The sequence below is a fragment of the Trachymyrmex cornetzi genome, unplaced genomic scaffold, assembly GCF_001594075.2.
Source record: "Trachymyrmex cornetzi isolate Tcor2-1 unplaced genomic scaffold, Tcor1.1 scaffold299, whole genome shotgun sequence".
Taxonomy (NCBI): domain Eukaryota; kingdom Metazoa; phylum Arthropoda; class Insecta; order Hymenoptera; family Formicidae; genus Trachymyrmex; species Trachymyrmex cornetzi.
Window position 1 is genome coordinate 299,055 of NW_017297680.1, and position 14,601 is coordinate 313,655.

Consider the following 14,601-nt stretch of genomic DNA (forward strand, 5'->3'; position numbering starts at 1 on the left):
TATATATATATATCTAATCTGGAGACACTGGTAGTGTCTCGACGCTAAACTACGTAATATTAACTAAAATAATAAAAGTTTAATATTCTATATCCACGACGAGTGTTATTAAATTATTACAATTAGTTTATTGTTAGTTTATTTTTAAAAAGTAATAAATATTACTTTGACTTTGTCACAGCGTGTATACACAGTCCAAAGTATATGCAATTTTCTTTATATCAATACATTGCGTATAAAACAGATATGTACGACGCGGAGGCTTTCAAACTCTGAAAAATTAAATAATTCGCAATTAATCAATTTACTGTTCGGATCGATAAAACAAAACATTATCATCATTATTATTGCAAATAATAATAAAATGAATAATAAAATGTAAATTATGTTTATACTATCTTCAGTAATAACATATAATATAAAATAAGTAAGATACTCGAAATTGCTTTTACTTCTGATATACTGTTAACTGTATACATATCCTTAAACTATTGTCATGTTTAAAATTATTTAACTCTTCTCATATTGTATATACATATTTACATATGCATATTTAGAAAAAGAACAAATGTCTAATTTTAACTTGAAAATAAGGCGTTATAAGATACACTGAAGATGTCGCAGATATCAAACATAAAAAATGGAACATTTCTTAGCACTTCCCACAATAAAAACGACATTATATTAACATCAAATGTATATATTGCAAATTATAAAATTAATTATCAGAATGTGGACCATTATATCGATGATTTCTCCAACTATTGTCCAGGTGTTAAAAATTGTGAATTCACACATGCATTAATAGCATCGATAGCTTATATTTATATTTGGTCAACTAATTGTAAATTGTGTGCGTGCGTGCGTGCGTGTGTGTATGTGGTGTGTGTGTGTGTGTGTGTTGTAATGAGTGCTAGAACTATAATTTTTAATTCGCCCAAAAAACAATTAAAGAAATCATCGATATAATGACGTATTACCTGAATAATTATTTCATTTCATGACTATAGATGTCTATATTGCAGTATAAGTATATTAATTTATGTTATTAACTTGTGTAGCTATAAAAAGTCCATAATTTTAATGAAATCTTACATTTGTAAATCCTTCCAATGATAAATCCATAAACTTCCCCGCAGTAATCGTCAGACGTCTTTGTGATCTCATTATAATAAGTAGTAGAATGCGGCAATCCCGAGGCTTGAGAGTATACCAAACAGATTCATATACGGCATCGCCGATCGTTCTGCTCTAAAATGAGAGACAGGTACATGTGGATGAGATGTCCTCAGCGCGTGTGTTATACTATATTATCAGATAAGCAATCTCCTTATACAAGTCCAATCTTTTTATCAACATTCTAGTAGTAATTTGTTAAACAATTTTATATGGAAAAAGGAAAAACTGACTAATAATTTCGTATACTCACCTTATTACTCAGATATTCACCAGCAAAACAGAAGATAAATGCCTCTAAAGTGATAGCGATGTAAAAAAACATGGTCTTCACTACCATCCTGACTCCTTCATCTGTGCCCATCGACTGCAAGTCAAGAAAACGATCAGGAAGATGGTGCGCTATATAAGGCAGACATCTCAGACACACGGAAAGCAAGCGGATATCTCCCACCGTTGTGCAATTCGTGAGAGTTTTGTGTGAAGATAAAGGAGTTTGAGGATATCCGGTCAGTCTTATAACATTTCTATAGATGAATAAATAACTCGAAGTCATGCTAGTGCATTCACATAGAAATCTTTTAACTTGCTCTCTGCTTGCGGCTAGATAGTGTACATTCATGTTTATCATGTGGTTTGCGCGAGCATGTGAATCTGAAACCACTACCATCTCGAATACCACGAGGTACTCGAAATAAAAATGTATATAAATAAATACTAAAAATAAGAGTCTAAAAATAAATGTCATCATTTCTTTCTGATATTATAGATAAATAAAAGTCCACATTCAATGCGTGTGTCTGTGTAGGTGTTGCATAGATCTTTATACAGAGTGTCCAGTAAAGACCATAACAACGCTTAAGAGTAGATTCCTGAGATTATTTTAAGATAAAGATCCTAATACTCTAAAGTTGAGACTATAATAGTTTTTTAATTATAAACATTAAAATTAGCGAATCATGTCACCTAAAATTCGCGCGTTTAAGTATGGTTGTCATTTTGCATTGTACTGACCATACCGCACATATGTTAAACGCGCGAACTTTAGACGATATAATTCGTCGACTTTAAATGCTTATAATTCATAAACTATTACAGCTTCAACATTTTAGTACAGGGATTTACGTCTCAAAATAATCTTAGGAATCTACTCTTAAGTGTTGTTACGGTATTTATGGGACACTTTGTATAATATCTCCACGCACCATAACTTTTATAAAACGGTGCATTAAAAAATTGTCAAATGTGATACTTAAAGAAAATTCAAACAAAAATTTAATTATAAATATCAGTTACTCACAGTTACTATGAGGAATCCGATGCAACATATGATCAAAGTATTCGAGAAAAATTGCAATAAGGCAATGTGAGAAAAAAGATCCTCAATATTCTCCGAGAAAGCGATAATTTTATGATGTTTATTAATCAAACATCTGAATATAGTAGTGGGTAAATTATATTTATTATTCTTAGGGCAAATCTCTTCCACTTTCTGTTGCATAAGATCTATCTGCCCACCAATGTGTAGCATCTATATGTATTAATTATTTTATTATATAACTACTAAACAAAAGTATTCGCTTAAACAACAAATATTGCATATATACAATTTTTATAATACAATTTAAATAATACTAATTTTATAACGTATACATTTATTGATCATCAAATTAGAAAAAAATGCTGCTAAAATCCTAAATCTTAAATTGTTTTGCTTAAAAGCAATATTATCTTAAAATTATTTATCTTAAAATTATTATAGATCGAATAATTTTTATAATTTCATCCTTCATCTAGATAAATTTAAAACGAAATCATGTTTATTTTATCTAAAATATATACTTTTACGTGTAAATTAGCTTATCTAGATGATTTTGAGCTATCTAAGAGAAACACTGCTTAACAATTTGTCTTACAAGTAACCGCAAAAAATGCACACGTTTGTATATGTACGCGGTTTATAATAAAAAGAAAACAGATGGCCAAGCTGACCGTTTCAAACTTCTTTTAGGTACTACAACATCTTTAAAATAAATGGAAACGCCAAGTGGCCCGCAGTAAGGCATCAGAACGAAACAAAGCGTAGTTGCAAGTTGTCTTGTTCACCTCACTATTATATACGAGCAGAAACGTGAAACAACTGAAAGCGAATCCCACCCCTGCGCAGAGCTCAACATAAAAGCCGATGTTCGCATGCGTGAGGATCGTAGATCGAAAGCGCGAACGAATTACAGCGACACCGATGGATTTATGTAAAAGAGGGGATAAGGTTGAGATCTGCGGCCATCGATCACTGTATGGATCGAGAATCTGTCGATTCGGAACGTCTCACGCATGCTACCACTTACGCTTACGTTTTGTATCGTATCATGCGCTTTAACTTCTATTCTCTCCTCGCGTGCAATTTACTTTTCCTTCAGTGTTTTCCTTAAATTCTTGCGTCGTGCATTTATTACGATTTAAGTAACGAATAGAATAATGTTTTTATTTCTTTGAAAACTTGTAATTAGTTGAAATTAATAAATAAAATTTTCTTAATTGTTTGTTTGGTATAACTAATACTTCTGTCATCTTTTGAAGAAATAAGAACACTGGTTTATTTAAGTACTAATTAATTTCACTTATATTTCCGATATAATCTTTTTTCATCTTTTAGAATTGTGATTCTTGAACTTCTTTTCTTCTTCACTGATATTAATCAGAAAAAACACGATTTTGAATATATAGTTTCCTTGTAAATCGTCTCATACACACACGCACACGCACAACACACACGCACGCACGCACATACAGACGTATAATTATTACACGTGCATAATATTTATTGTAATTGCTTATTATTATGATCTTCGCCTATATAACTCTCCAAAAAGGATATATTTTTATTTAATAAAGTGTTTTTATTTTACAGCGAGGATAAGAGAAATTACTTCTTATTATTATAATGAATTACTTCTAAATATTATAGAAATTAATCATACATTATAAAGTTATAGAAACGGTATACCAGTATTCATAGTTGGTCTTTATTTTAAGACTGTTTTAAATAATGCCTTAAGATTAATATGACGCTACGTTTGATTTATAACATCAAGACGGTTTTAAATAAAAATCGACTATGAATATCGATCATAAGTATTGCAATGTATCAAAACGTAAGTAGGAAAATTGTAAGCGTTGTTGATTGCACTCACCAAAGTAACCATAAATGCGTCCAGCATACCTATGGCGGAGGCAACTGCCATTAAGTGAACGAATTGCACGCACTCCACGATCTCGTAGATTGGGGAATTGCAAAATTCGAACGGCAACTCCATTTTTATCAACAATTCTCGACAACTACCGTTGGTCTGTTTGCGAAAGTTAATAGACGCGGTACTGTAAAGCAACACCGCTGTAGAGTAAACACCGATGGTCACTTTTGAGCAGCGATGCGCAAGGACCGCCTTGTCGATCATAGCGTACATGTTAGAATACTCGCTCCAGTCGTTGGACATCGCCGTTAGAATATCAATGAATAATCTGCAATGTAATACCTTGCAACACGTTGCAATACTGCCTGATCTATATTCACGACGTAACGCAACAAATATATACTTCCATTAGCTCGTGAAAACAAGAAAATCATAAACTGTGAAATCTCGATTGCCGAGATAATTTTCTCGCCTCTCTTCATCAAAAAAAGAATTTTCTAACTGTAAAATATCTTTGAATTGCTGCACCATATTATCAACATAATAAAAAAGTTAAATAATATTATATTTTGTGTTATAAAATATAATGTTTTAACTTTTTTATAGACGTTATATTTAAATTGCTAGATTTTAAGGGCAGTATTCGTAGTCCGTTCTTATTTTAAGACCGTCTTAATTTAAGTAATGTCTTGATTGAAGATGCTAATACGGCTTCCTGATTGATTCATGACACCTTAAGACTGTACTTCAGAGTTAAGACGATCTTAAATATAAGATCCGTCTATGAATACCGGCCTAAGACAACCTTATTGCTTGGCAATCGATGCATTTTTTTCGCGCGAATCATTATTATCTTTAATTCTCGTAGAATCAACCTGAGAATATAACGTTTTATAAAATTAATATGTTATAGGAAACACATACCGGTTATTAACCCACAGGACAACCAGCTTGAAGAAAAGAAGATTGTACGGCAAAGTAGTGCTTAAACCATCTATCAAATTCGGCAGTTCCTTGATACTAAAGTGTATCAGAAGATAATGATACTGGAAGATCAGTCCTATTCCCATCACCAATGTCCAAAGCAATCTGAAGAAAATCGAGGAATTCGGCCATATTCCAGTAAGACGGAGGCCGATTTCGACCGGTCGACTGATAGTGCTAGTCGGTATCATCTCGCATAAAAATCCACGTTTTTTTATCTCTTTGTTGACGAAGCCGGACAAAACGAGCGTAAGTTCCTGACGAGACTTTCGTATGTTCGCTGCACGTACTTCTCAGAGAATAAGCTTCAAGATATTAACATGAAGATTGAATGCGACCCCACCTTAAAGGCCGCCAACCAATCGCGAACGTTAAACGTGTATTTTCGTCACGTGCTTAGGAATGCAGAAAAAAAGTTACTACGATCGAACGATGATTGCAGACCTCGACGGATAAAGAATCGACGAGAGCTATTTCATCGTTTCCCGAACAGAAAAATCGCCTGTCGCCGTTATTGCAGGTGATTTACTTTAAATATGCAAGGAAATATTATAGGGAAGAAGTTACAACGCGCCAGTGTAAGAGCAAAAATCACCAGAGTGACTATCATCAATAGAAGTTTCTGAGGAAAGTACCGAACATAAGTTTTCGATCATGGTACTAAATTTTCGCGAATGATGGGTTGATATACATAAGGAAATGCAACAGGCAAAAAATAATTCAACTTTGTATGTAATTTTCGTTCAGATGTATACGACTTAGAGTCGGGAGTCTAAGACCGCCAATAATACTTCACTACATATAAGCTGATATGTATACATTGTTACGGATCCACATCCATTTTGGACAAGAGAATTTATATAAGTATTTTAATAGAACTTTGTACTATGCAAATAATAAATACGGCAAGGTAAATGTTGCTTTATGTATTTTTAAATTACAATGATATTTATACATATATATCCTTATACGTCTTGTTCTCGAAGTTTATAAAAAGTATGAAAGGACAAGTGAGTAAAAAACATAGGAAAATAAAATATTCACGTAGCACATAATAACTTAAAATTAAATAATAGACGTATATAATATGCAAACATATATATATGTTTATATAGACTTCGCAATTGATATCCTTTTGTTGATCAAGACATTGCAAGTAGCACCGACACGTAAGAGGCAGAAGCTTTCAAGATCTGAAATATATAGAATCATTTTATATTAGAAAACAACAATCCACACTTCCACAGAAGACAGCATTTTTATATCTTACAGATGCAAAAACTTCCAACGATAAATCATTAAATTTTCCAATTGTTAATGTCAGTCGTTTTTGTGATCTCAATATTAAAATCAATAAATTTCTACTTTCGCTGGGTTTTGCATCGTACCAAAGAGCCTCGTAAGCTGCGTTTGCGACTGATTTGCTCTGCAAAAATAAAAAAGAAAGCTACCAATATTTAAGATCGTGCTGTTCACAAGATAAAATATTTAATCAAGTCGTTATAGATTGTGAAAAATATCTGCTCTCTGAAAATTATGTTATTTTACTGAAATGTTAATACAATAAAAATTATCTGCATAGTTAAAATCTATTTATATGTATATCACTAATTTTTATAGCAAAGTATTTAATTTAAACCTTATTGCTAAGATATTCTCCAGCAAAGCAAAAGATGAACGCCTCCAAAGTAATAGCGATGTAAAAGAATAAAGATTTCAACAACATATCGAATCCTTTGTTACCTTCAATCGACTAAAACGTTGAAAAAAAGGTTTTATTATATTATATGTACATATTGAATATTTATAATTTGTTTTTAAATATATTGTTAATTTAACACTTTTTTATTTAATCTTTTATATATGTATATATATGTTACTTGTTTGACGCGAAATATTTAATAGACTTACTATCAAGATGACAAATGCTATGCAACATATGACAAGCGTGTTTGTAAAAAACTGCATTAATGCAATATATGAGAAAAGATTTTCGATATTATCTGAGAACGCAATGACATTTTGATGCTTGCGGATAACAGCACTCTTCGCTTCCTTATATTTATATTCATAGTCTTTTGAGAAAAGTTCGAACAACCCTTGACACACAATATCTATCTGCCCGCTTATATGAAATATCTAAAAGTCCAAGATGTCACATTATGAAGACGAACAGAACGTTTTCCTACTATCGTGCGTAAGTTCGATTTTGCACACGCATTTGCGTGTGCAAAATCGAACTGTGAGCACGATAGTAGGAAAAATAGTATACGATACTCGTGCGCTGCGTAGATGTTCCCACACTCGCTTTTTTGTCACCCTCGCTTCGCTCGGGCGACAAACTTCGCTCGTGTGGGAAACACCTACTTTGCGCACTTGTATCGTAATGTACTATTGTAGATACAAATAGCTAGCAAATTTTCGCAATAATACTACCCCCAATCACAGTTTATAAATCAATCTATAAATCCTGAATATTTAGATAAAATAATTTAGACTTTCAAAATCAACTTACGTATGTAAACTTATTAATTTAAAAAATCATCACATTTACATGCTACGAATGATATTTAGTATTCGTCTTAAAACTAAGTCAGAAACTTACCAATGTTATAATCAGTGCATCCAGCATCCCAATTACCGAAGCGTTGCTCAATAATTGTACAAATTGAATGAACATGACGATTTCGTAAACAGGAAAAAATTCATGAACAAAAGGGAATTCCATCTTAAGAAAGAGCTCTCCTTTGCCGGATTCACTTTTAATGCTGTTAAATTCCATTATAACGGAAACATAAACCACAACGGCAATCGAGTATACTCCGATAATCAACATCGAGCAACGATGAGAAAGAGTTGCTTTATTCGTCATAATGCGTACATCGAAAGCGACGGCATCGCAGTTGTGCCAATCTCGTGACATCGATGTCAAAATATCGTTAAATAATCTGAAAAAATTGTTACTATCGTATATCATGTAACAAAATTAGTTCCGATTAGAGATTACAAAGTAAAAAAATTGTAATTATGTAAATTTTTTTATGTACATATATGTATATAAAAACAAGATAAATAATTCCCAACTACTTTTTCCCCGTCAACTTTCTACCATAAAAAACCATGTTGTACATTGAATAATTGTTTTAAGATACATAAAAATTCAATTTGCATCAAAGTATATAAATGAGTTTCTTACCTTTGATTCTGCCATAGGATAATTAGTTTTAAACAGAGCAAGCTGTAAGGCAGCGTGGTACTGACGCTGTCTACCAGATCAAGAAAGTTAGCAGTTTCGATGCAAGCGACGATATATTTAAATTGAAATGTTTGAGCGAGACCCAAGGAAATTGTCCAAAAAGTCCGATATAAGATGTTGTGAGATCCCGGCCAAATCCCGATAGCCCGCAGCCCGAACTCAACCGAAGGGCTTATAGTTGTTTTAAGACCCATTTTAACTTCCGATTATATAGCAGGACGACCCTGTGTGACGGTGTGTTTGACAGTAAGCTTCTCTTAATACCTCTAATAGCAGTCGAAAAGTTATCACATTGTTACTGATAGTTCGATACGACGTATAAATCTTACCACTTGCCATGCAACGTTGAATAATCCTGAAGGATTCTAGAGGGTTCATCGTCCAAGTATGAACCCAGTGATCGTCGATCGGTCGAAATTATTCATCACACATATACCTAGTATATCGTAAGAGAAGAAGAAAACTACGCGACACTATGATTTCAGGTTTGCCGAAGGGAAAAAATAAATCATAGGTAATAAGTTTTGTACTCTTCCATGTCGAGTGTCCCCTGCAGGTGTGCAATTGCAATATTATTTGCTTTAAAAATGCAAAAGGCACGTTTCGGGTAAGCTTATGCATCATGATGCGCTACAGAGTTATAATCGAAAGTAAGCGTGGAGCAAGGGAGGGAGTCGAATATCTTTGATACAACCGATGCACGAAGCATGACGCAGTGTTCTGTGTTCAGTATTCGAGAGTGAAGATTTTAAGTTGCTTTATATCTAGTGCTGTGTATGCTGTGTTTTAAATAACATTTTTTTACTTTATAACAATTATTAATCAGTAAGTTTATTTTTTCAGAGAGAGAAAGAGAAGTTTTGATTGTGCCTCTTTTTCTTCTCATCTTTTTATTAATCGAAAAATTTATGACTATTCTGAAAACAAAATTAATAAGAAATGAAAAAGTTAATTGCATAAAAAAGTGCTTTTACATAATATTTATGTATAACATTTATATATATGTAATTTTTTTCTACTTTTATTTAAGGTAAACTCAATTCGAGATGTTTACTGCAATGATTTAATTTTTAAGAAAAAGATCCATATTTATATAGGGTTTTAATAATTTTTTGTACATTTTTAATATATGGCGTGTAACATCAACACACATAACGATACTGATACTTTCGGAATTTAAAAAAGGAAAAAAAACGTGATATCAACACATTATTTAACAATTAAATTTCATGCTTTTGTAATTACGGGAAAAAAGTTAGCATAAAATAAATGTTAAGTAACAAGAATATGAATTTTTTTATTAACTGTAAAGATCTTGTTGATTAATAAAAGTTATCAATTAAGTTACGACAGTGATGTTTAAATCGTAATGCTTAAGTATACTTAATGTTCATTTCTTCGCATGAATCTGCTGTCCATTTCTCATCCCACTTACATCAACAAATTCCAAATCGGAATTATTTTATCCTTGTTGCTCACCGAATGTTAAACAAGGATAATAAAGACCAACTGGATGGTTAGTCTTCAAGATCAAAGTTATCATAACAAAATTTTATAAACTATTTCTTTACAATTATTTTCACATATACCTAGATTCACAAGTCGATTTAAAGTCGATTGATTTTTAAAATTGTTTGATTTGATAACTACTAATTTTCTATTAAGCTTCGAAAGAAGATCGACATTTTATCGATGCAGCATTGATAAAACCATTGATCTCCTTAATGCAGCGTTGATAAAATGTCGATCTTCTTCGAAGATCAATAGAAAATGTAGTCGATATCAAATCAAACGGTCTGAAAAATCAATCGATATTGATTTGATTTCGATTTATGAACCAGGATATCTGATAAATTTTCTCAATACTCTAAGAGCTCCAGCAAAATGGCTGACTTATAATCTTAAGACAATGTCTTACGATCAAAGTCTTTTGTCTTAGTAACACACAATATTATCTTGTGACTCAATTAGTCTTAAAAGTGTATATACATATACACCTTTGATGTGACATATATATATCTTTAAAACTTGAGTCGCAATTAAGACAGTTATTGTACGTTACTAAAGACAAAATACTAAGGTCATAAAGATTATAAGTCAGTCATTCTGCTAAAGCCCTAACCGTACAGGTTTTAACTATTACATATTTTTTAACTCATAATTTTTATTCATTTTTAATACTTTTTCTCACAACTCAAACGCAATCAAAATGAATCTGCAATTTTACATCACAGCTAACAGTATCTTTGAGCAGCTGCTTTTAAGCAGTATGTAATATGTAGACACTATTATGAATAGTCACCGTATAATATCGATAAAAATATCGATTGAAGTCAGACACAAATTATTTTGCACTTACCCAATATACAGGATGTTCTGTAAAGATCGTAGCAGCGCTTAAAAGTAGATTCTTGAGATCATTTTGAGATAAAAATTTTAATACCAAAATGTCGAGTGTTTTATAGTTTTTGAATTATAAGCACTTAAAGTTATCAAATCACACCGCGCGCCTAAAATTCGCGCATTCAAATGATACAACGGAAAATCCAATTGCAATTAAGCGCGTGAACTTTAGGCGGTATGATTCGCTAACTTTAAGTGATTATATTTCAAAAATTGTTATACCCTCGACATTTTGGTATTAGAATTATTGTCTCAAAATGATTTCAATAATCTACTGTTACGTCCTGTAGACGCCACGATTATTTTCTTTCGAAAGACTCGACCCCACGTCACGACTACGGTTGGCGTCTGTGAAAGTCGAGTGGAGTCCCCTAATAACGGTTTGAAAAAATTAGAGGAACTGGACAATTTCCTCGAAAACTCATAAACCCCAAACAACCCGGAAAGAATAACAACATTAGTGCAGGGCTGAAAAGCGACAAGATGATGAAATACACCCTAAATGTACTTAAATCACGCAATAATGAATACCCAAGCTGTCGCTCGAGGCTGACCAGCAATTTCATTTTAAGAAAAAAACAGGCGCCACGTCGCGCCAAAAGTCGTAAAAAGCATGGGACAATTTCCCATGCTATCTAGCGTTATCTAAGATCAGACTTGTGACTGACAATGATTACCCTGCACGCAAAATTAGCTGTACATGGTAACCGACTGTTTACCTAGCCATATTTTCCGAGAATAACAGAATTCGTCATTCGCCTGGAGCTATCTAGTCGCTTTAAAGAAAAACGTAAATTATCCTTTTCTTTTTGAAACCCCTCTAACGATGCACTTTAGATCAACAACGATAGGACTTTATAAAAATCGTAAATCTTGCGCGACACTGCAACTAACAACTACATCCTAGACAAAGGACACTACGCCCTTTTTTTCGAGGTATAAATAGAGGTCCCGCGGAAGCGCAGAGCGTCAGTACGAAAGTCAAACTAAGACGGTTCACGTCAGTGAAAAACCACGTAAGTTCGTGTCAGTAAACCCGTTCACGCCAGTTTTAATTTGTACTCGAGTGCATCAAATCATTATTGGGATCAGTCAGTCACTGCTCACTGGATTACTCTCCTGGTCCTCCTGCGCGGACTGTGGGCTTCCTTTCCATCAACCACCAACAGCTACCAGAGGTTTCGTGGACCAAGTAACTACGCTCGGCTAATTAGTAAGTCAGCTTGTTATTCCATACTCCATATATGTCCCCATATGGGACCGTATATATAACCCCTCGGTCTTATTATAGTGAGCGTTCGTAGTTCTTCGAAGAAGACACGGGGACGAGCCCCGCATGTCAGACGGAGTTCACGGGGCCATCAGCCAGATCAAACAGAACCGCCACCGCCGACCAATACTGAATATCTTGATATTTCTTATTCGCCGGTTTCCGCAGATAACACACAACCCCTTGACTTATCCACCCTCTCCATCCCTGACCCTGCAATCCGGGACATTCGAGCCTATTCTCCTCCCTCAATTCAAGAACGATTCCCTCCCTCTCCTTTTCTAAACCAGCTCCCAACTCCTTTTCCACTCCAGTCAGGCCCCTCACAAGTTAAGTGGGAAGAGTTATTTCGATTCTACTCTACCGCCTCTAACGAAGCGGATAGAGTAGTCACCGTATATATTCCAGGAAATTCCACCCCCTATAAGGTTCTGTATAGATACCTAATTCCCTGCACTTTCCTAGCCAGCAGTTCCCAATAGCCCTATCCTCCTATTCTCCTATTCACCCCTATATACACGCACACATATAGTAACAATTTTTTCTGTATTTAATCTAGGTCCATATTTATGTAAATCGCGATACATCACACACACACACACACACACACACACACTCACTCACTCACTCACTCACTCACTCACACCCCGCAACAAATTCGTTAAGGTTAGTAATATTTTTTTTAAGTAACCTTTGACTACACACATAATTTTATATAATTGACTCTGCTCTTTCTCGCCGTCCAACGAAGAAATAGTCTTTGATATCTTTTAGACGTTTTACATGATATTTATTTTGTCATGACTATATATTTTGTAATTTTATTTAATTTATAGTTCATCCAACGTTCAAACATTATGTACTAATTTAAAATTTTGTGATTTCAATTGACTGATAAAGACTCAGTATAGTCGAAACGTTCCGTTTGGTATCTTTATGTAACATCGAATATTAATTTGTGAAAGTAATGTGAAACATTATACTATTTTAAATTAAGATTTTTCTTCGCTCGTTTTTTTTTATCTATCTACTTTTTAGTTTTGTAAAGATAATGATTTTCTATTTAGTTGTAACTTAGCTCTAAACTTATTTTATGAATAAAAATCTAAGTTTTTTTTATATTCTACATAAATATTCTTTCTAGCTTCGATTTATTTTAAACCACCACTCGTATCCCGTTCCTTTTAATACCTAAAATCGCACGTCGTCCAGTCTCAGGTCAAAAGAATTAAGTTCCTTGACCCAAAAGTAGGACCGACGTTCGCACTGTCCATCGGAACAGATGTCATAGCGTCCTTTCAGGACGTTGACTCATATTCCGGAACCGTAAAAAGTGCGTTCGACTCACAGGTGTTCGCCACCGTGCGTATATCTGTAAGACTGACAATGAGTCTAACTGTCCTTTCATACCCTCTCCATTTTCCTTCATTGTCTCCTTGATCAAATTTTTCAGGATTTGGATGTAACACTACCTTTAAGCATTGTTACGGTCTTTATGAATACCCTGTATGTAATAAAAAAATAGTAATAATATATAATATAAACAATTTAATTATTCTTTTTAAATTGACACATAGGAAAAAATATGTAGATATATATACATATACATATATATATATATATATATATATAATATATATATTCAAACAAAATCTTGAAAATTTAAACATTTTATTATCAATATCGATAATAAATTGGTACATCACGTATTGTCTACATTCAACTTGCATAATTATTATCGTATCATCATAGATATCGACAAGCAAGGACTGATAAAGAGTTTCTATTAATATATTTAGCTACACACGTAATGGGCATCTAAACATATTGGCCCACAATCTTCGAACTTCAATACATCGCGTGTAATAATGATATATATGAAACAGAGGCCTTTAAAATCTAGAAAAATTATATCAAATAATAATATAATGAAAAAATACAAGAAAATAAATTTATAAATAAATAAACTGTGTTAAATATAAAAATTGAATATTTCTATGCAAATGTACATATCTCACAAAGAAGGGACTCAAATGTTTCCCTTCGATTTTAACGAGCTTTTAATACGTTGTTTTATGAAATGATGAAAATAAGAAACACATATTTTTTTATACGTGCTCTATCAGTACATCCTTTAAAAAAGTCGGTTTTTTATTTTGAAGTAAATATTATAGGAATTATAAAAGATAGAAAATAAAGTTTGAAATAAAAGTTGAATAGTTTTTTAAGAGTACTTAATAATCATAATTTAAAACATCTTTTAATTTTTTATTTTTTATAAATAAAAAAATTTTTTTGTTTAAACAATTTTTTAAATT

The 14,601-nt window shown here is 32.8% G+C and overlaps 2 protein-coding genes across 2 annotated transcripts in view; both read right to left on the reverse strand.

Annotated features, from left to right (window-relative positions):
* Positions 1 to 6,010, reverse strand: part of LOC108762353 (uncharacterized) — a 23,241-nt gene extending 17,231 nt beyond the window's left edge. Inside the window, 7 exon segments of the mRNA XM_018509311.1 lie at positions 464 to 514; positions 1,096 to 1,251; positions 1,430 to 1,543; positions 2,477 to 2,707; positions 4,371 to 4,698; positions 5,295 to 5,659; positions 5,990 to 6,010. Coding sequence (XP_018364813.1) covers positions 464 to 514; positions 1,096 to 1,251; positions 1,430 to 1,543; positions 2,477 to 2,707; positions 4,371 to 4,698; positions 5,295 to 5,659; positions 5,990 to 6,010 — 1,266 coding nt within the window.
* A 486-nt stretch (positions 6,011 to 6,496) lies between these two features.
* The window catches only part of LOC108762354 (uncharacterized), a 28,396-nt gene continuing 20,291 nt past the window's right edge, over positions 6,497 to 14,601 (reverse strand). The window contains exons 18-23 of the mRNA XM_018509312.1: positions 11,350 to 11,361; positions 8,551 to 8,809; positions 7,960 to 8,302; positions 6,994 to 7,107; positions 6,625 to 6,780; positions 6,497 to 6,547 (exon numbers count right to left, since the gene is read on the reverse strand). Of these exons, the coding sequence (XP_018364814.1) occupies positions 6,497 to 6,547; positions 6,625 to 6,780; positions 6,994 to 7,107; positions 7,960 to 8,302; positions 8,551 to 8,809; positions 11,350 to 11,361 (935 nt within the window). The remainder of the gene's footprint in view (positions 6,548 to 6,624; positions 6,781 to 6,993; positions 7,108 to 7,959; positions 8,303 to 8,550; positions 8,810 to 11,349; positions 11,362 to 14,601) is intronic.